At 43.2% G+C, this 19872-nt stretch overlaps 2 protein-coding genes across 25 annotated transcripts in view; one reads left to right on the top strand and one right to left on the bottom strand.

Moving 5' to 3' along the window:
- Positions 1 to 722: 722 nt before the first annotated feature.
- Positions 723 to 9205, bottom strand: LOC418355 (Ig lambda chain V-VI region EB4-like). 13 transcript variants are annotated; one of them, XM_040646398.2, is made up of 6 exons: positions 9152 to 9205; positions 8958 to 9029; positions 4138 to 4581; positions 3751 to 3802; positions 1514 to 1654; positions 723 to 840 (listed from the first exon to the last, which is right to left on the bottom strand). In XM_040646398.2, the coding sequence occupies exons 2-6, from the start codon at positions 9022 to 9024 to the stop codon at positions 795 to 797; spliced, it is 750 nt and encodes a 249-aa protein (XP_040502332.1). In that variant the 5' UTR covers positions 9025 to 9029; positions 9152 to 9205; the 3' UTR covers positions 723 to 794. The 13 variants fall into 13 exon arrangements, with proteins under 13 accessions (XP_040502332.1, XP_040502329.1, XP_040502295.1 ...); XM_040646395.2 differs by having other exon boundaries at positions 8958 to 9026; XM_040646361.2 differs by having other exon boundaries at positions 723 to 1175; positions 8958 to 9205.
- Positions 9206 to 12646: 3441 nt separating this feature from the next.
- The window catches only part of GRAMD1C (GRAM domain containing 1C), a 51753-nt gene continuing 44527 nt past the window's right edge, over positions 12647 to 19872 (top strand). For 2 of the 12 annotated variants that reach the window (XM_025143671.3, XM_015295386.4), the window contains exons 1-2: positions 12961 to 13056; positions 14438 to 14566. In XM_025143671.3, coding sequence (XP_024999439.1) covers positions 12982 to 13056; positions 14438 to 14566 — 204 coding nt within the window. In that variant the 5' untranslated portion in view covers positions 12961 to 12981. Of the gene's footprint in view, positions 12787 to 12960; positions 13177 to 13318; positions 14239 to 14437; positions 17881 to 19872 lie in introns of those variants that run through there. The other 10 variants (XM_015295377.4, XM_015295373.4, XM_040646350.2 and 7 more) reach the window with 6 other exon arrangements.

Below are 19872 nucleotides of genomic sequence, written 5' to 3'. Positions count from 1 at the left end.
TGGGTTTCTGATTTTACCAGGAGGAACATCCACACTGTGAAAAAGAGCATGTTCCTCACATAACATGCATGCTTCAGTCACTGATGTGCAGCTCTGCTGCTATAGGCACAATCCCCCACCACTGACCTCCTGGGGACCAATTACTGTCATGTCAGGAAACTGACGCTATAGAGAACATTATTTATGCCAAGCAAACCTTACATATCTTTCTTAAGGTTTATATATGAACACTGTGTTTCCTGCTGGAAGAATAAAAGTAAACCCCATTTTTTTCAGCCTGAGGTAGCATTCAAGTGGTCCTTTGCCTCTTTGTTGCAGAACTGTAGGCTGGAGCAAGCCAACAGGACAAGAGCCTCTGCACCAACACAGGAAATTTCCCAGGGAGATGAGAACACCCCAGAAGTCACACATTCTGTGCAGGTAAACAGGGGTGCCCCTGGGAAGGTGTTAGCATATGGAAGCCTTCCTTCTGCTCATTTTGAAGTACTGCTGGCAAACTTGGAGTACTTTTGAGATAATACGTAATTGTAGGGAAAGATCTGAGCTATCCCATCAGTGTCCAGATGAAGAGATAGGTAGCCAGATTGAGTAGGCCACAAGTAGAAAACAATACAAGTTCCTTATAAAAGGTTGTTTTCCTCTTCATGGCAGGAGGCTGTTGAATATGCCACTGTGGCTGTCAATGCTGTGGGAAAATAAACATATCGAAAATGCCAAAGACAACTGAGGCAAAAGCTTTTATTACATCTATAGCTTCCTTTTTGACTTACTGATCATCACAAATTACTTTGTGTTTAGCCTTTGCATCTTCTGGTGTTTCCTGTAGCTCTGCAGATCAAGCTATGCTGAGTAAGAAGAAAAGAGAACAGTGATACCGCGTTAGTACAGCACAACAAACTCTCCCAAGGCAATCTGGCAACGTAGCGTGTTGTGAACTCCATTCGCTCAGTGTTTTTGCAAAGGGATGATGCTGTGTGGGCAGAAGAGGACTACGCTGTGCTCGGTAAGGTTGGGGTCAGAGGGAGTAAATCTCCTGGCCGCGCCTGTGTCCCCCGTCTCCTCTACAATGGCCACCAGAGGGCGGCAGCGCTCCAGTGAAGAGCGAGCGCGGCTCTGCGTGGCTTTTGTGCCTTGGTTTGGTTAGCTTTCAGCAGGTTGAATAAGATTTTTTAGCACTGGGAAAAGAGAAAATAGAAATGAGTTTTTCAAGAGCCCTGTTTAGCACAGTTTCCAGTGAGCTGAGCTCGTTCTTAAATGCAGACCACACCTTGGGTTGCACAAAAGGGGAACTAAACTTGTTTTGAAATCTAGCCTTTGGTGTCAGCTTAATATTATTCGACGAAATGACAGACCTGGAAAATACAGGTAAGTTTTTGGGTACACCAATTTCTCCCCAGGTCACCTCTGAATAGTGGTAAGTAAATGTCTAATTCCAACCTAAGTTTAAAAAGGCATCTTTGGAAATGAGTAACTTTCTAGCAAGTGATGCCAGATTTTGTTTTGTGCTCCGTACCTTGGTGAGAGCCTTGTTTCATGCAGAGGATGCATCTCCTTAGCTGTGGTGTTAAAATGATAATCAGAATTCCTAGGCCTCCGATACCAGCTGCCACAACCCCAATGATTGTTCCAATAGATTCTTCTATACCAAACAAGCCTGAGGACAAAGAAAGGCAGAGAGCAATGTAAGGTGTCTTTCAGGCAAGTACATGCAATGTTGCTAGCACGGTTTCTGTAATGTCAATAGGGAAGCTACTTGCTATGGTATTGGTTACATGGATGTCTTTCCTGACATGACATTGTTGGCGTCCACACAGGAGAAACGTACCGCACTGTGAAGTTGATTTTTTTCATTCCTTTGTAGGAAGCTGCTATTAGTGATAGGACAGTTTCCCTTAACAGTCAAGCACTGTTATGAAACAACATCAGAAGGTGGGCAGAGCTGTGCAACAGTCCTTTCTTTTATTTGTTGTTCTTTGGGACTATTTCATGGTAGCGATAGAATTATCCCACTTTCTCGGAGACAAAAGCACACTGGAATGCTACCTTCGTTATTTATTCAAACTGAAGGATGATTTGGGAAGAGCCTTTGCTTAGGTTAGTACACTACAGTGGGCTTTGACAAGGATTATGGAATGTACTTTGAGGAGCACCTGCCCTGTGGTGTAGAGTCTGCTAGAGGAAGATTGTATTTGTAGAGAGAGGGAACTGGCTGGGCAATGGCACAAAAGACTGATCTGATCAGATTTTAAGTGACTGCCCTGTGGTACTCATTGTGCCAGGTGACTCATCCAGGAAGGATAATAGAAGAATAATTTAAAGCCTTTCAGTTCCATCTGCAGTTAGAATACAATCAGGCGTTCATGATATATGTCAAACTAGTTGCATTTAACCTTCACTAGAAAAATCAGATGGTGTTGCTAATGTATTGACTACAAGACAAATCCTGAAATCTTTCATCAGTTTTAATCAGCACTTAATTAGTCTAACTCGGGACACCTACCACCAAGTTGCACAGACAAGACTGAGAAGAAGCAAGAGTCTGTACAGAACAGATCTAGCTGTTCTGATGACCCCTGTCTTCATGCACATTCTTAAGACAGACCCACCAATAACTGTAGCTGCATGCCCAGTCACCATTCATAACCAAAAATGAAACCTATTGCACAGGGCTTAAGAAATTTGTAGACAGATTTCCAAACATCTGTTCACCCATTTGCAGGAGAAGCTGCTACTCTGTGCTACCTTGATGAATAGATGCACATTCAGCTGCTCACCAATGAGCAAGCTGTAGCTCATCAGTAAAAATCCAGGCCCCTCTACCCACCTACAGAGAGGTGTCCTGCAGTTGAAGTTCATTTTTGTGGCTACTTTTTTCCTTGGATGGACAATGGTGCTGTAGAACTATTGCTTTCTTCACTTCAAAATATATGTCATTTGCTTCGTGTAATGGAGAATTTAACATTGTCATCTAATTTCTCCTTATCATTTTAGATAAATAGGGGGGCAGTCTTGATTTGTGGCACAATTCATTTATTTGTGAATTATATTTCTCATGTTCTCTTGTCCCCTTAATTTAGGTGTAGCGCAGAAATGATGCATTTCATCTTCTCGGGAACACAGACAGACAATTACATTGGCCAGGGAGCAGAGACTGCAATAGTAGCATGCACTACGGAGAATATAAGATCAAGCCAGTGGGAGACCTCATAAGATACATTTTCAGGTCCCTGTGCATACCTTGCCTTGTTAGTCATGTTTTAAGCTGAGTAGTTATGTAAAAATTAGTAAGGGAAGAATTCAGGCTCAGAAGGGCAAAGACCTAGTGAATCTCAGTGAGTTAGAAGCTTTAATAATAAATAGTGGGAAAATGGCACTTGCGTGATTTGCTCTTAACACAGAAGATGCTACTTTTTGTTAGTTAGATAATGAGATAATAAACCTTTTGATGTCTTGATTTGTTGGGACTGAAATGTGTTTAGCCTATATAGAAAGGAAAGCTGCTTTGACATTTCCAACTGATAAAGGCAAAACAAGCTATCTCCATACTTAATATACCTACTGTATATTTGTAATGCTAAGAAAATACAGCATGGCAGTTTTATAGATACTTTGATTTTAATGGGACTGAAGTTAAACAGAATTGATATAATGTGATCCTTGTGCTTCACTGTGGAATTACTTATGTCATCCAGAGTTAAGGAATGAATATGTAGATTAGTGGGTTGGAGAGAAATAGTCAAAACAAAAGACCTGGGAGCTGTTTCCTGAGGTGATGTCTTGATACCAGCCACTCGGAGGGGTTCTGCCAAACAGAGATGTGTATACAAGAGAACTTTTCTGACAGTTTAGTTCTTAGTACTCACTAATTTTAGTGACAGAACTATTTCTTCCCTTTTTACTTGTAAATGATCCTTGTTACAATAATACCTGTCTGATTGTTTCTAGGAGAAAGCCAATCAAAATTAGCTAGACTGACAAAAATAATGAGAAATGCAACTATGTGGGGACATTCCATAACACTAGGCCATATCTTCTAGAAACCAAGCAGATTAATTTCACTCCTTCTGCAAGTGTGTAGACCAGTTTTGGAGGAGGAAGAGGGAGAAAACAGAATACACAAATAATATCAAACATTACCTAGAGCCCTCCTGATCCTCAGCTTTGTCCCATCTCCTGTCATCACCTTCCCATCCGGAAATGTAATCTTACAGAAATAGATACCATGATCACTTGTTGTCACATTGAGGATCACCAGGGAAACAACCGCTTGGGACAAGTCTCCGCTCAGGAAAACCCTAGAATTATTTGGCAACATGGTCTTGTTGTTTTCTAGTAGGTCAGTCTTCCCCTTTTCATCTTCTTTGTACCACCCCACTGTCAGGCCAGTGAGGGAAGGATGTCGTGGGCTGTTAAAGTGACAATTTAAGACCACAGTTTCACCCTCTTTGGCTTTTTCTTTGGCTGGTGTTTGAGTCAGGAAAACTTGCCATGGCTCAGGTGTTGTCAACAGTGGAGCCTGTGTTCTCCTGTGAGATAGGGTTGCATTCTCTTTGCTTGTGTTTCCATCACTAACACCAACATCTGCACCAGAAAAGAGAAGAAAGAAGAGGATTGAGGGCAATAGGATAACAACTGTTTGTTCCTGACCCATGACCAAGGCAAGGAATGGCTCCTGGAATTAGGACCTGAAGGTTGTCACTGTCATGGCAATAGCTTTCTTTCCGTGGTTCCTGCTAAGATTATGTTCATGTGTGCAGATATGAATGACCCTCATTCCCTGCTATACTTGGGGAGGATTATTGTCATTGTCCAATAGCTTTGGATGAAAGTTAGAATTCGTTCAGACACACTTCAGCCTGGAATCTTAACCTCCCACTTTTCACTCCTGAAAGTCTCAGGATCTCAATTGTTTTTCAGGCACAGAAAGAAATGTATGTACTGTTACACACAGGCAGTTCTGTTCTGACAAGTACAGTGAATGTGTGTGTGTCTGAATGCCTGCATCCCAAAACATAACATGAAGTTCTTACGGGTTTTGGCATGCACTTCCAGTTTTAAGATAGGAAATCTTGGGACCAGAGGAGGAAATCTATCAGCAACATTGGGGATGGCATCTTAGTATGCTGCAGGTATTGATACTGAGAATACTGGTGTGAATGAGTTTTTCTAGAATGGTTTTATGCTTTGCTCATAGGACACAAAGATTTTATAACACAGTAATTCCTAAAGACAAAGCTTAACCAATTTGAAGAGAAGATTTTCAAAGAGGTCAAAATTGAGAAGTCAGCATGCCCTGAGCAAGTGTGAAAATAAAGTCCTTGCTGAAGTGCCTGTATGAGAATATAGAAACCTGATGTCAGAGGGAGAATTAAAGGGAGGAGAAGAGATGACCCGGTGAGCCAAGGGAAGCTGGTGGTGAGAGGTGCTGACTGAAGTGTATTATATATCTATTTTACAAATAGGGCAGGAAAGTGCAAAGATAGCACTTGATTATTTGTTTGCTTAGCAGGAAGTTAGTTAAGTCATTCTGCCTGGGTAGTCCGCTTTCTGTAACTATTTTTTCAACAACTTAGAGCTACTGTGAGTTTCATCATGTTAGTTTCAACATACAAGTTTTGAGCTGTTGCGAAAACACTCACTATATGAAATAGCCAACTCCATTTTGACAACCAACATCCTGAAACACATAGAAGGCACACCTGAAGACACTGACATTTTATCATATTTTTAATTAAGACGACTTCTGTCACTGGCTGACATCTATTCTCTGTGAAGGGATCACTTTATCCTGCTGCTCTTTGTTATAAAAATATAAATGATATGCTCATAATAGAGATTTAAATCTGCCTTCTTTCACACAACTGCTAATCATAGTATCAAGCAGGCTTTTGCTAGGAGCAATGCAAGTAGATCTCATTTCTGGAACAAAGCCTGGACTGAGAAGATGAGAGGAATAGTTGCTGTCTCAAATCCCAGCTGGAAAAAAAGAAGAGAAAACAAACTCTTAAAAATAAACCAACAGCATTAGCCAAGAAAAAATGCAAACCAATTTTTGGAAAAAAAGTTTTTTCTGTTGTTTTGTTTTCTTTATACAAGTCAATGCCCTCTTGATGACTGCAGACCATTCCAGGTGAAGGTCTGGATTTCCTGACATCTTGAGTTGTTCACTGCCATAAAAATGATGTGGAATGCTATTGTCTGGACCTGCTAGGGCTTCTCAATAACAGCAGCCTCTGTACTTCAGTGACAAATGTGTCAAGGCAATGGAAAACCAACTCCACTGATAGTCGGTTTGAGAACTGCTTGAATGGCTCCTCCAGGCATGCTTGGGCAGGAAATTACAGTTGTATTCGTAGTTATTGTCACTTATGACTTGTATAATCATAAAGTAGGACTGACATATTCTGTCAGAAGTCAGGGCCTTGTTACAATATGTGCCTTATAAAAGGATGATGTACAGCATTCACAGTTTAGTTATTGGACAACAGTTAACTCACTGATATAAAAATATAGAAAATACAAGCTGGCTAAGAAATCTGGTGGCAACATCGCACGTAATGTCTCCGCTCTCCTAGAATGGCTCACAAGAGATGCCCACATAAGGCAATATGTAGTGTGAGCAAACCCCACACCATAAGGCCCAGAAGAGAAAAAAAAGAAAGACAATTTTCTGGAACAGCGATTTTGTGAGACAGTAACAGTTTCCAACACCCTTTGGTCAGGAATGGGTTTCAGTTCCAGGTGTTGATCAAAGTATGATCAACAGAGAGAGATGAATAGAGAAGAGAGATGAAAGCACTACATCATCAAATTCCTGAGTAGTTGGAACACAAATAATTAAGTTGAACCATATTCCCAGTGTTTCAGGTTCATTGCAAATAGCTAAGGGGAAAAGGGATGGGACCAGCTGATGCCTCAGCCTGGCTCACCTCGCAGCATGCCAGATCTGGTGTGCTAGGAGGGCATAATCCTAAAGGAGGGTATCATTTGCACACTTGCCTGAGCAACTTGTGCAAGTAAAAGAAATAGACATACTGAGAAAACTCTTCAGAGATGTATGGTGCTTCATGCTTTTAAGTCAAAATTGAAATTTTGGCCTACTAACTCTATCACTGATCAGTGGCAAGTGGTAGCCTGAGAACCAGGAACCCAACACTAATGTAGTTCTGAGTTCCTTAAAACAAGTATTCCTTATTAAAAAGACTGGATGAAATATTATCCTCATGTCCAGACGTTATCTTACCCATGAGCCCACTGGAGCTATTCAGAGTAATCTGAGGCCCAGATATTCCCTGTCCAGTTAGACACAGAGATAGTGCTGAAGCGATCGTAACAGTACAGGAACAATGTACTTTGATGTTGCCTCTGTTCATCTTGAATTTTATTTATGCTTCCTGTTATGAAAAAAACTGACCTTGTCATCTGTGTTACCCCACACCTTTGATTCAACAAATATCACATAACATACAGTTTAATTAAGAAAATCAAAATGCAAAAGGAGGAAGCTCTATCATTTAGTCCCAGATCTGGGCAGGTTCAATAGGAAGGTCACAGCACAGCTTCTATTTTTCTACCTTTCTTCCATGTTTTTCTTTTATAAGGTTGCAAATCAGGAACATGTTAGTTCACTGGTATTTAAATACACAATGCCTTTATCGTAGTGGCATCTGGCAGTATACTAATGCCAAATGCCTTGTTGAGTCTGCTTCAAAGCTCTTTTTAAGTTGGTTGCTTCATTAGCAGAATGATGTGTGGGTCTCCTGTCAAGTGGGTTGTAGGCCCAGTCCCCCATGCAGAGGAATGCAAGGCTTTCTGGCGAAAGCACTTAAGCTAGGCTGAGTACCTATGGCATGAATGATCCTGTCAAGACCTTGAAAAATGATCAGATGATCTAGTAGGTCACTGTAATACAAAGTCATTAGTTCATGGCCAGTTTTCAACCAAAAGGGTGAAAGCTCTCTGGAATTTCCTGTAATGTGACAATGTGCTCCACATTTTCCAGGCACAACAGGGCACTCGCTAATCTGCTAGCCTACTCTTTACGCAATCCACAGGTTCATACTTTCCCATGTAGGGCCATATCTTGGCTGTAACTGCAAAATACACAAAGCATGGTAAGAGGAGGTGCAATTACAAAAGAAGTGATTAAAACATACCTATTCTCTCTTCTAGTCCTGAAACCTCTGACTTACTCCTTGACCCCTGGAGTACACCAGAGCAGCCACGCAAGCTTCATTTGCTAGCTGCCAACAGCATCAAGGAACCAAAATGGAGGCTGGAGTCACTACACAATATGACCTCTCTTGTCGTGCCTCCTTTCCTTTGTTCACACTCAACAAACACAGAAGAGGGCAAATAGGACTGCCAAACCACATAAAAATCCTCATGTCCTACAATGACCATATTTTGGGTGGTTTTGTTGGCCTTAGAGCTCAACATCATACTCTGCTGGTACTGTAAGGGTGCTTTAGAAGCTCTAGCCAGTTCCCAGTTGTCTGTGATTAAGCGATCAATGACTGCTCATGGCTTATCTCAATTTATATGACTTTTGCCGTGCACTAAGATTGATCTTCACAAGTGTATGTGAATAACTACCTTGTGAAGACAACTGGTTGCTAATACATCAGAGAACCAAAAATAGAAATAAAACTTCTAACAGCGATGGCATGAAACCTTTCTTCTAGAAAAAGACAGGCAAACCTACTCTTTCTGGAAAGATTTCCAGGAAGAATTCTATCCTGGGGGTCAAATTCAAACACATAGTAACTAAAAAGCAACATATGTGTAAAAAAACCCACGTTTTAATGCAGTGCCCAATACTGGATATAGATTTCCTGCATCGTGAGGGAAGCCTCAGAGGAGAGTGACTTTTTGAAAAAAAGAAGGAGAACCTTCCAACCTAAGCTCTAGGAATAAACTATATTTCTTCTAATGAAGGAAGGCATTTTAGTACTCACCCATTAGGAGGAAGAAAAGGAACAAAGACACTGCAGATCCATAGGGCTTCCCAATGTGCTGGCTCATAGCTGCTGAAATATATGATCTCGTTAGTAGTGTAGGCAAAAAAGCAGCACGGGTAGTGTGGGCAAAAAAATATGTGTATGTTATTGCAACAGGACCTCGCATTCTGCCCAGTGAATGTCGCACTTACTAAAGTTACTACAGCTCTCTGCCTGCTGCCTGGATGGGAGCCATGTCTGAAGTCACAACAATGACTTCCTGGGGGCTGTTCTCATCTGACCTAGAAAAGATGCCGAAAATGCTCAGAGAGCAGTGGGAAGACGATCTTTTTGTTCGTTTTTTAATTGCTTTGACATCATTTAACCAGAAGTTTGGGCATACAGAATATTCAGATATTCAAAAGGAGATTTCTCTTTGGCTGAACTCCTTCATAGCAGAGGTGAGCAGAGAGAGCAATTGGATTGATTTTTTGAGCAGCTGAAAAATAAGCATCCTCATTCATCATGAAAGGAAGTTATGGGAATTTAGTATTTGTGTGGCTACATACATACTCACAGGTAAAATACATTATCCAAAGCATTATTTATTTATTTATTTATTCCCAGTGCAGAACAAATCCTTGCTATTGAAACGTTCATTATTTCAACCCTAAGCAAAGCTTGTCCATGCCACCAGATGGAAGGGAATACTGGTAAAACAACTGGCCCATCTGCATCCAAAACTACCTACTGTTCTCTGGAAATGGAAATCTAAGTTTGCAGAAAGGTAAATACACAAAACTACTGTGTGGGAAGCGTGCCAGCAGCCCCAGAGCCCCACCTGTAACACTCAGCCTGGCCAGCAGCACTGCAGCTGTATGGAGCATATGCCACTCCAGTTAGCTGGCTGACACCTCTCACAGTGCACCTGTTCAGAAGTACACTCATCTAATGATTTTGTTTACCTTTAGGACTCTTCAGATAATGGAATTGTACTTGAATATCCATTAAAAGCTCAGTTCCACACCAATCAAAACACATACACTGCACATTTCTGCTACGAGAGGCACTAGGATTACTGCTTTTCTTAGTATTTTGAAGCAAAAAATGATGAAAGAAACAAAAACAAAACAAACAACAACCAAAAAAAAACCAACCAACCCACACGTGACTAAAAGACCCTACCACACTATGAGGAAAACTATCTTAATGCTATGGCTTTCATGAGAATAATTCTGATAAATTCTTTGATTTGCATCCTTGCATGTGGATGGTCCACAATAACTGCTTTGAGAAATTCAGCATCTGACTTGCAAAAACTTGCTGAGCAAACAACATCAGGAGGAAAAATATCTAATTTTCATGTGATACACCTGTATCAACAAAAAGGGGAGAATCTAGAGGGATACGGCTGAAGAACCCAGAAGCAAGTATTTCTTCTCTGGTTGAAATGGGTTGGGAGAGTGGGGAGATCTGGAATTACTAGGAAGGAATTTTTCTGAAGTATAATATTTTTAAAGAAGGGAGCTGGGACTGTGTGCAGAACAACACAGCACTTAGCTGAACACAGTGAAAGCTAGATTGCAAGACTCTTCTGAAAGAAATATTGACTAAGTGCTAGAGAGCAAAGAAAATATCAAGAAAGGATCAGTGGTCTTGGGAATCTGGAGAGGTTCCAATCAACCAGAAGCTGGTAAATGTTGTCACAGTTTTCAAGAAGGGCAAGAAAGAAAATCCTGGTGTTTACAAAATGGTTGGTCTCACTTTGGTGCCTGGCAAAATTATGTAGACGATTATTCCGGGAGATATTGAAAAATACCTGAAAGATAATGCAGCCATTGATCACAGACAACATGTGTTGACAATGGGAAAGTCCTGACTGATGAACTTAATCTCCTTTTATGATAAGTTTACCCAGCTAGCTAGCCAAACGGAACTAGATGATTATTTCAGTAAAGAACTGTGTTTCTCACAGTATCCTTCTGAACAAATGTGCAGCCTATAGCTAGACTAAAACGTAATGTGGTGGGTGAAGAACCAGCTGACAGGTTTGGCATAAAAGGTTATAGTAGCAAACTGGGTTATATCAGACTGGTGGCAAGTCACTGGTGTGCTTCTGAAAGGCTCAATTTTAGGGCCAGTTCTCTTTGTTTTCATTGGTGGCTTGGATATAGGGCTCGAAGGTATATTAAGTAAGTTTGTGGATGATAGTAAATCAGGAAGAGCTGTTGACTCCCTCACAGAGATCTTGGCAAATTTGGGGGCTTGGCAATTATCAACCACATGAAGTTTAACATGGTAAGTGATGGATTTTGCACCTGAGATGGGGCAACCCTGGATCTATATACAGGCATTGGGAGTGAGAGGCTGGAGAGCAGACCTGCAGAAAGTGCTGGCTGATGGCAAATTGAATGTGAGTCAGCAGAACGCCCTGGCAGCCCAGGGCGCCAACCATACCCTGAGGTGCATCAGGCCCAGGACTGCCAACCAGGCAAGGGGAGGAATTGTTCCACTCTTCTCTGTGCTGTGCAGCCTCACTTTGAGCACTGAGTGCAGATGTCGATGCCACAGAATGGGAAGGACATAAAGCTATTAGACAGTGTCCAAGGGGGGGCTATGAAGATGTGGAAGGGTCTGGAGGGCAAAATGTATGGAGAGCAGCTGAGGTCCCTGGTTGCACTCAGCCCAGAGAAGAGCTGAGGTAAGGCCTCATGGCAGCTCCAGCTCCCCACAGGGAGCAGAGGGGCAGCGCTGAGCTCTGCTCTGTGTGACAGCGACAGGACCCGAGGGAACGGCATGAAGCTGTGTCAGGGGAGGGGCAGCTGGGGGTGAGGGACAGGGTCTGCACCAGAGGGCGGTGGGCATGGAAGGGGCAGCCCAGGGCAGTGGACATGGCCCTAAGTGCCGGAGTTCAAGGAGTTAAGTGGAGTCAAAAGCTATCAAGATTTTGAGGACTGAGCAGTCAGCAAAGTCAGAGGCACTTGGCAGATAGAGAGCAATTGGGATGAAGCTACCAACCATAGCTGCATGGCAGAGAAGACGTGGGAAGATACAGCTGGATCAAAGGGATTCCAGACTCCATCTGATGTAAACTCAAGTATGTGTCGTGCTTCTAAAAAAAAAAACTCCTTAAGTGCGTTGTGGTGGACATTCTGCTGTTGTTTTTGCAAATGCTGTTTATGTTCATTTTATCCCGTGACAGTAATTCTGCTGTGAATCCACCCTTAAATAGGATGTGACTGAGCAAAGCTGTCAGGCTGGCCAGCCTTAAGACAAGGGAATACAAAGTGCTCTCGGTGCTGCTGGCAGCTATGAGTTGAATGTGAAGCTTCTCACGTGGGATAACTCAGTAGGATTAAGAGAGAATTTCTACTTTTGGATGAAAAGGAAAGATGGTCCCCTGGCTGCTGTTGAGAAGAGTTTGGAAAACGTGGGTTTCGGGTGTCCAAATTAAGAAAGCAAGCAACAAAAGAGAAATAAACCATGCGTTCTTTATTACACCTTCTTGTACACTTCGGAGACTCTGATGGCAGCACTACAGCCGTCCTGTCTGGGCCCACGGCTGGGAGGCGACGTCCGCTACGGGGATTTCTGTCACCCCAGCTACCCCTCTCCCCCTGTAGGTGTCCCCCTGGAGCGAGTTGGCCGTTTAACGCACAGCCCCGCTCTGGCCGTTACCCAAAAGCGGGGCGCGGGGCCGGCCCCGCCCGTCGCCCCCGGGGCCTCCCGCAGTCAGGAGAGGAGGCAGCCGCGGCCCACCCGCATCCGCCGCCGGGAGAGTCCCCGGCCACGCTCCTAAACATTCCCCAACTCCGCGCAGCCCTCACTAAGCTCCCTAAAAGCGTCGGTGAGGCTGACCCCGACCCGTGCGTGTGTGGGCGGGGGGGGGGAGCACAGGCCCTCTCCGCCCACCCAGGCAGCCCCCCGACGCGGGCGGGCGGCCCCTACCCCCGGCCCGGCCTCCCGCTGAGCCGCTCTCCCCTGGCAACCGCCTCCCGTCCGGGTCCTCGCCCCGAGGCCCGGCCGGTGCCTGCCCCTTTAAATGGCGGCCGCGGCCCCGCCGTGCGTCCCGCTCAGGCAGTTCGCGGGCGTCGCGCCGCTCTCGCCCCTCTCCATGGTAAGCGCCGCGCTCTGCGCCCTCCTCGCCGGCTTTCCCTTGCTCTTCTCCGACCTCGCCGGTGGACTCCGTGCCCCGGCCGTTGGCCCGCTGCCCCGCCAGCCCCCCTGGGCTGCGCAGGTAGGGGCGGAGGGGGTCCTTCCCCGGGTGACCACAGGGTGTAGGAGTTTTGCGCGACGCCTCCGCCCTTCCGGAAAGTTTTTGGGGGCGGGCGCGGGGAGGAGGGGGCCCGCTGCTTTCTGCCCCCCGCGGCGGTTTCGGCCTCCTCTCGGGGCTGTGCGGGGAGGCGGCGGCCGCCCGTGGAGTGGCCGCGGGGTGCCCATGGCTTAACTTAATTATAGAGCGGGTCAGGAAGTCTCTCTACGGCGTTAAGATCTCCGCCTGCGGCGCGGGGTGGTGGCGCGGGACAGCTGCTGGAGGTCGTGGTGAGGCTGGGCTCCCTCTGGGCTGAGAACGCGGCTTTGCCTTTTCTGTTGCCTATCTAGATCACCGCTATAGGCGGTGGTTCCTTCTGCTTAGGAACGCGCGTTGGTGTTGCTCCAGTTTGCTGTGGGGCTTGGAGCTAGCGTCTTCCCCTTTCTGAGGCTCAACTTCCTTTCCTGAAATAAAAGTGACCTCCCCGATGAAGAACGTTGTCAAAAGTGTGCTTATTTTTATAGTAAGCGATGCAGGTAGAACTGTCTATCTCTGAAGTGCTGCATCTTGTAGCAAGGTGTGTGGGGGGGGGTTGGGCAGCAATCTTCTCCCAGGTAAATAGTGGTAGGATGAGAGGTAATGGCTTCAAGTTGCACCAGGGGAGGTTCGGGATGGATATTAGGAAACCTTTCTTCTCAGCAAGAGTGGTGAGGCACTGGCACTGGCTCCCCAGGGAGGTGGTGGAGTCAACGTCCCTGAAGGTGTTCAAGAACTGTGTCGATGTGGCACCGAGGGACGTGGTTTAGTGGCCATGGTGGAGATGGACTGATTGTTGGTCTTGGTGATCACAGGGATATTTTCCATCCTTAGTGATTCTGTGACTTTCATGGCTTTTCTCATTCTCTTAAAGGCCCTTCAGATCTTAGAGATGCTCTGTATGTTGTGTGCTGGTGTCTCGTCTTAATATTATTCTGGTGTTACATGCCTGTGCGACTTCAGTGTGTAGGTTGAGGTGCTGCTGAGGAAATAATATGCTCTGATAACAATGTAAGTAGTAATTAAATACAGCATACTCTGTAAAAATAATTAAAAGCCCGTCACTTGGGAGTGTTTCTATGCCACTCACCTAGGTAAATCTGGCATGTCAAGTTGAGTTTAATACACAGCTCTTATATGAGCTAAACATCTTATTTCGGGACCATTCTCTTCCACTGTCCAATGACATTGCTCGCTTCCTTGTTCACAGGAAGTTGATGAAGTGGATCATGGTGTTACTAGCCAGCTGGTTGCAGATTCACAAGAGACTCACAGCTCGTGCACAGAGAAGATGCAGGTTCCTGCTCAGTATAGCTGGAGTGCTGACTGGAGCTTTTGGGTAATGTTTTTTCCCAATTTGTTCCTCTATCTGTATCCATATGTTTATGTACTGGCTTTATACCCCTTCTTCTCAGGTTGCTTTGTAGTCATGAATTAGTGAAGTGTTCTCTACCTATGTAGTGAGGTAGATAATTTGCCATTATCAGCTTACTAAAATGTAAGCTGACACTGAGAGGGAATGAGGTTGTTTACCTGATGTCATGTATCAAGTTAGTGACAGGACTTAAGACCTCTGTGCCCAGTCCTGTCTTCCAGTTCCTTGCATGAGCCTATCCAATATCCCTGTGCCTTTAGAAAAGGTACTGTTGATGCTTAGTCTTGGATAAGATAAGCTTCCTTAGTGTCTGCTTCTTGCTGGGTAAGCATGTGTTTTTCACAAAAGTAAACTTAGTTCGTAGAATAGGAATTTGTGAATAGGAAGGGCAGAAGGGGGGATTCCTTTTGCTCTTCTCTGAGGTGCTGTTTCACTGAAAGTGGAGAATGTAATAAAAAAAACACTGAACACTGTCTTTAATACTGCTTTTGGTGTTTTTTTTTTTGTTCCCCCCCCCTCCAGTATCTTGACAGAAGGTAAACTTGTAATTGTGGACTTAGCAATGTGCTTTGCTGTGAGTTTAGTGGATGGGTGGTTGTTGGAAGGGGGAACCCTGTATATTGTATGCAGCAACAGGTGTGATAATGCCTGATCTCAAGAGAGGTTTGGATTCTCTTCCTCAGGGATCTGACAATGTGACTCAGGTTCTGCATCAGGTGACCCCAGAGTGAATTGATGTACCTTAGCTTGTGACAGTCCAGCGGATGCCCCTGTGCACATCCTTGTCTTGATGAGGTCATCAAGGTGTTCATTGTGCTAAGCAGGTGAAAGATTAAAGGCCATAGGGAGTCAGTAGCAGAGCTGTGACCAGGACTGTGGGATTAGATTTCTAACACTTTTTTTTTCTTTATCAATCAAATTTATGTCTTTATCACTTCTTTTCAAGCTGACTGGATGTTCTCATGGTGAGAACACAGATTTCACATCTCAGATTACAATATATTCTAGTATTTCCCCATAAATGCATGTATACTTTTAAACTGAGCAACAGCAGTCTGGACCCAATAAAAATGGGTGAGGCTGCGTGAATCCCAGTAGGTCTGAGAACTGCATTGCCCCAGAGGGCTTGGATCATTCTGTTTTCTGCTCTGTTCCTACAGTGACAGGATGATAGAGGGCCTTTAGCCTGTTCTCAGCTGTATCTCTGTACTCAAATTGGTAGCAAATGATGCTGTATAGGCGTTGTAACTGTCAGTTACACTCTCATTAGATAACAAATTAGTTTGTGGAAACTAACTCTGTGGTACCTAAACTACCAGCTGTGTCAACAATTCTTCATGTGAAAAAGAAAGATGTTTAGGTTGGGGTCAGTTTAGTGGACTTGCACTTAGCAAGGACTTGCTAAGCTTGGCATTCTGAAGCTCTAAAATACGTATGAGACAACTGTGCTACTGGCTTTATTTTTTTAGATTTGAGATGCATGCCTAAAGTTGAGGTTTCTTTGAGTAGAACTTTAGGCATGTATTTTGCACTCAGTACATTGTGTGTCCTCACAGTGCCATTTTCTGCCTGCCCACAACTTCTGAGCAGGTTTGGATTCTTCAGTGCTCTGGCAGCCACCAAAAGAAGTGGGAAGTGTTCTCTGGTGTGTTTAAAAGGTTGCCTTATGCCTGAGATTTATACTTGAAGGCCTCGGTATTTGTTTGAAGTTCATGTTTATCTGGATGGGTAAATATGACCTTGTACTTAAGAGGCAGATATTGACACAGTTCTCTTGTGAGGTAGCGCTGTGGCTTGTAAAGTTTTAACATTGCTGTTTATGGCACTGATTAGTTTTAGAAAACCTCTATTGATCTGTTTATAGGAGGCAGTGCTACTTATTTTCTTAGCCTCGAGGGGAATTAGAAGTAGCAATAGACAGAATGTTGCAAAAGGCAGGCAAAAAAAGGTGTCTGCATCTTCTAATTAAAACGTTATGTCATTGGCATCTTTCTGTGCTCTTCTAGACAGAAAATGTGTTTTAATAACTTGCATAGTTGATGATCAGCTGCTTAAGTATACAAACAAACCATTAAAACTCCGTGAGTACTGAGTCACAGTTGATGCGTAGGTGATAGCAGGGAAGACAGCTTGCTGCAGTGGGCAAAGTGTGTGTCATTAACACTTTACTATGGATGATCTTAGTGTCATGTGGCAGGTTTGGATTTATTACTCTCATTCCTGCCATTGAGTCAGTAATACTAAGGGATTTTTACAATAGCAGGAATAACCTACAGTAGTACCCAGCTATCAGCTTTGTTGCCTGGCCTGTTTGCTTTCAGACGCTTTTTTTTTTCTTCTCCTGAGTATGTACTGTTGCTTCTCTGATGGAAGCCAAATGTCAGTGTTATAGCCTAACTGGTTTGACTTCAATTTTTCATGGATTTGAGTGGGAGTAAACTGTTGTGCCATGCCTCTGAAAGTCAGGCCAGGTATCGTTCATGCTCTGTATGTGCTGTGAGCACATGCAGTTAACAGCAGACTCTGATGGGAGCCTCTGGGTTATAACCTCTCTCCTGGCTATGGTGAGTGGGGAGAAGGAAGAGTAGCGGGAAAGAAGAGAACAAAACAGACTCATCCTATTATGCCTGACTTTTTTTTTTCCTCCCCCATCTCTAAAACAAGAACAGTCTGGACAGCTTTATTGGAAAAAATGTGAGAATGAATTTTCTCTATTACTGGAGGCAATTCTTAAATTAGTAGCACTTTGAATCCTTTCTACAAGATTTACAGCATTTAGTAGTGCTTGCACTGCTTCTTTGAGGATATCATTTTCATAAATACCTTTTAAAATGTTGTTTTGAGGGGAAAAATATATATATGGGCTTTTTTTTTTTAAGTCTGTTCCCCAGCTAGACTTTTGTAATCTCATGGAGTGAGGAAAAAAAGCTCAGTTGGAAGTTTCATCTCAGGATTTTCCCTCTTTACTGGACTCTTTGATTGTCATCATCTGGAATTTTTATCTCAAGACTTTTTTTTGTACCCTTTTCACATTCTTTGTGCTGAAATGTAATTAAGTTTAACATCCTTGGAAGAAGAAGAAATCTGTGGAAGTCTTGACTCTTCCTATTGTGATGAACAAAAAGATAAAGATGGACAAGGAAGCTAGTGAAAAGGATTATTGCATCCAAAGTGAGCATATTCTGTCTGGGAACTCTGTTTTCTATTAATAAGCAGTCAAAGAAAGTTCATGTATGTATATCATAAGAAGAATGCCAGTGGAAAGAAGGAATAAAAAAGTAAGTCCTTCCCTTGTCACAAAATGGTAGCTAGAAAGAGTTGTTGAAATCAAATAGGCATCTCTCTGGGAAATGCTTTTATATGGGAGGCTTGTTTAAGAGCTTGGAAATGTGACTGCAAGTGAGGTGTTGTAAAGAAAAGTAGTAAATGTTTTGAAGAACAAAACTTGAATGCAATATAACATTTAAAGAGATGGTCAGTGTGAAGGTGTGTGACAACAGTAGCAAATGAGTGATGCAGGGAAAAGTTAAAACAGGAAATCTTTTATTTTTCATAATACCAGAGTAAGCAAGGTTGCACAAGACTTGGAAAAGGATTTTGAAATTTGGCAAGCATGGATGTTGTTGATACAAGGACCTAATCTACGGGAGCATGCATGTATGTTCCCAAGAATACAGTAAACACAACTCAGACCTGTACAGGGGGGATGCAGATACATATATAACATCCAAATGATAATGTGTTGCAGCGCAATGCCCACTGACCTTTGGGGCCTGAGGCTGGTAAGAGTTAGATCAAGTAACTATGGATGCAAAAAAATAGTTTGATGCTCCTTTCTGTGCAGATTCGTGTTCACTCTAGGGATGGATTATTGGGCTTGTTCTATCAGTAAATGTATTTTGGCAGTCCCATATTTAAGGTCCTCAGTCACTTCATCTCCAGTGTTGTGTACTTGACATGATACTTTATTTTTCTAAATAAAGCTTTCTCTTCATCTGTACCTGTGAATGCTTGGCTTATGAAGAAGAGACATCTCTGCTTGTGACATCAGGGGAGGATTTTTAGTTCCCTCGTTATTTGCTGATATGAAGCAGTCTGGTGAGGAGGATAAGAATTAGGCATAGATCCCCGAAGAGAATAAAAATCTTAAACAAGGTTATGCTGTTTTCTTCTGAAGTGCCATAATGTGGTACAAATAGCTCTTGCTGTACTTCGAGCCCTAGTAGTTGTGTTGACTTACATGGAATCTCTAGAATAGATGCTGTTAACCCTGTGATAACACTGCTTATACAGAGGCAGCATTTTAAAAGAGCAAGGAAAAGGCAAATCATATTTCTGACTAGCCCTTGAACACTGTTTATTAGGTTTGTGGGGGGTTGTTTGTTTGGTGGTTGTTCCCCCACATTGCTTATTTTCATCCTGGGAATTGCTCTTTGCTGTTGATGTAGCTCCAAAATGAGCCCTAGAATAGATCCGTCTGCCTGAGTTTCAGCCTGTTCTGAACAAAGTCTGGCAGTTAGTACCCTGTCCAAATATGCTTTCCCCAGCTACGGTGGTTTAAAGCTATATCCAACATGTATTGTTACACTCATCTGAAGAATTAGCTCCATAGTTAACAGATCAGGAAGAAAATACTTCAGATTCATATGATTTGTTTGTTAGGTCACTACAAACAAAACAATTGGAAGTGCAGCATCATTTAGAAAATCAGTATAGTGTTGGTTGAATGATCATGTCATTTTCATGAAAGGGAGCCTCACAGTTTGAGGAATGAAAGCTTTAAGAGAGCTCTAAGAGACAGAAGCTCTTCTAGGATCCTTTTGGAAGGGAAGAGGGCAGATGAACAGAACTACATAGCACATGATTGTGTAGTGCTATGCTTGAGTCATTAGCAGCGACTAGTGGAAAAATCTCTAGGAAGTGTTTAAGAAAAAAATCAATCTGGAATCTCATGTGGGTGTTTGGATGATTCGGGACACATAATTTCCCTTTCTAAAAACATGAAAATGTTCAAGAGGAGTAAATGGCTTTGGTGTTAATGATTACTCTGGAAGTCATACTTTGTCTTATCCTATGTAACAGATGGTTATGTCTGATTATGTAAAGATTCGTTAGTGATATCAGCCGTATTTTAGAAGTTACACAGAATAAATGTGCTTTCTGAGTAGTGCTTCCTCGAAGTTGCTTGTGAAGTCAGTGAGTTGGGGTTTTCTTTCACAAGTTTTAAGTTTGTTAATATAGTAACAGATGCATAATCGGATCACAACACT

Source organism: Gallus gallus, chromosome 1, assembly GCF_016699485.2.
Source record: "Gallus gallus isolate bGalGal1 chromosome 1, bGalGal1.mat.broiler.GRCg7b, whole genome shotgun sequence".
Lineage (NCBI taxonomy): Eukaryota > Metazoa > Chordata > Aves > Galliformes > Phasianidae > Gallus > Gallus gallus.
This window is presented reverse-complemented; position numbering and strand designations above follow the sequence as displayed.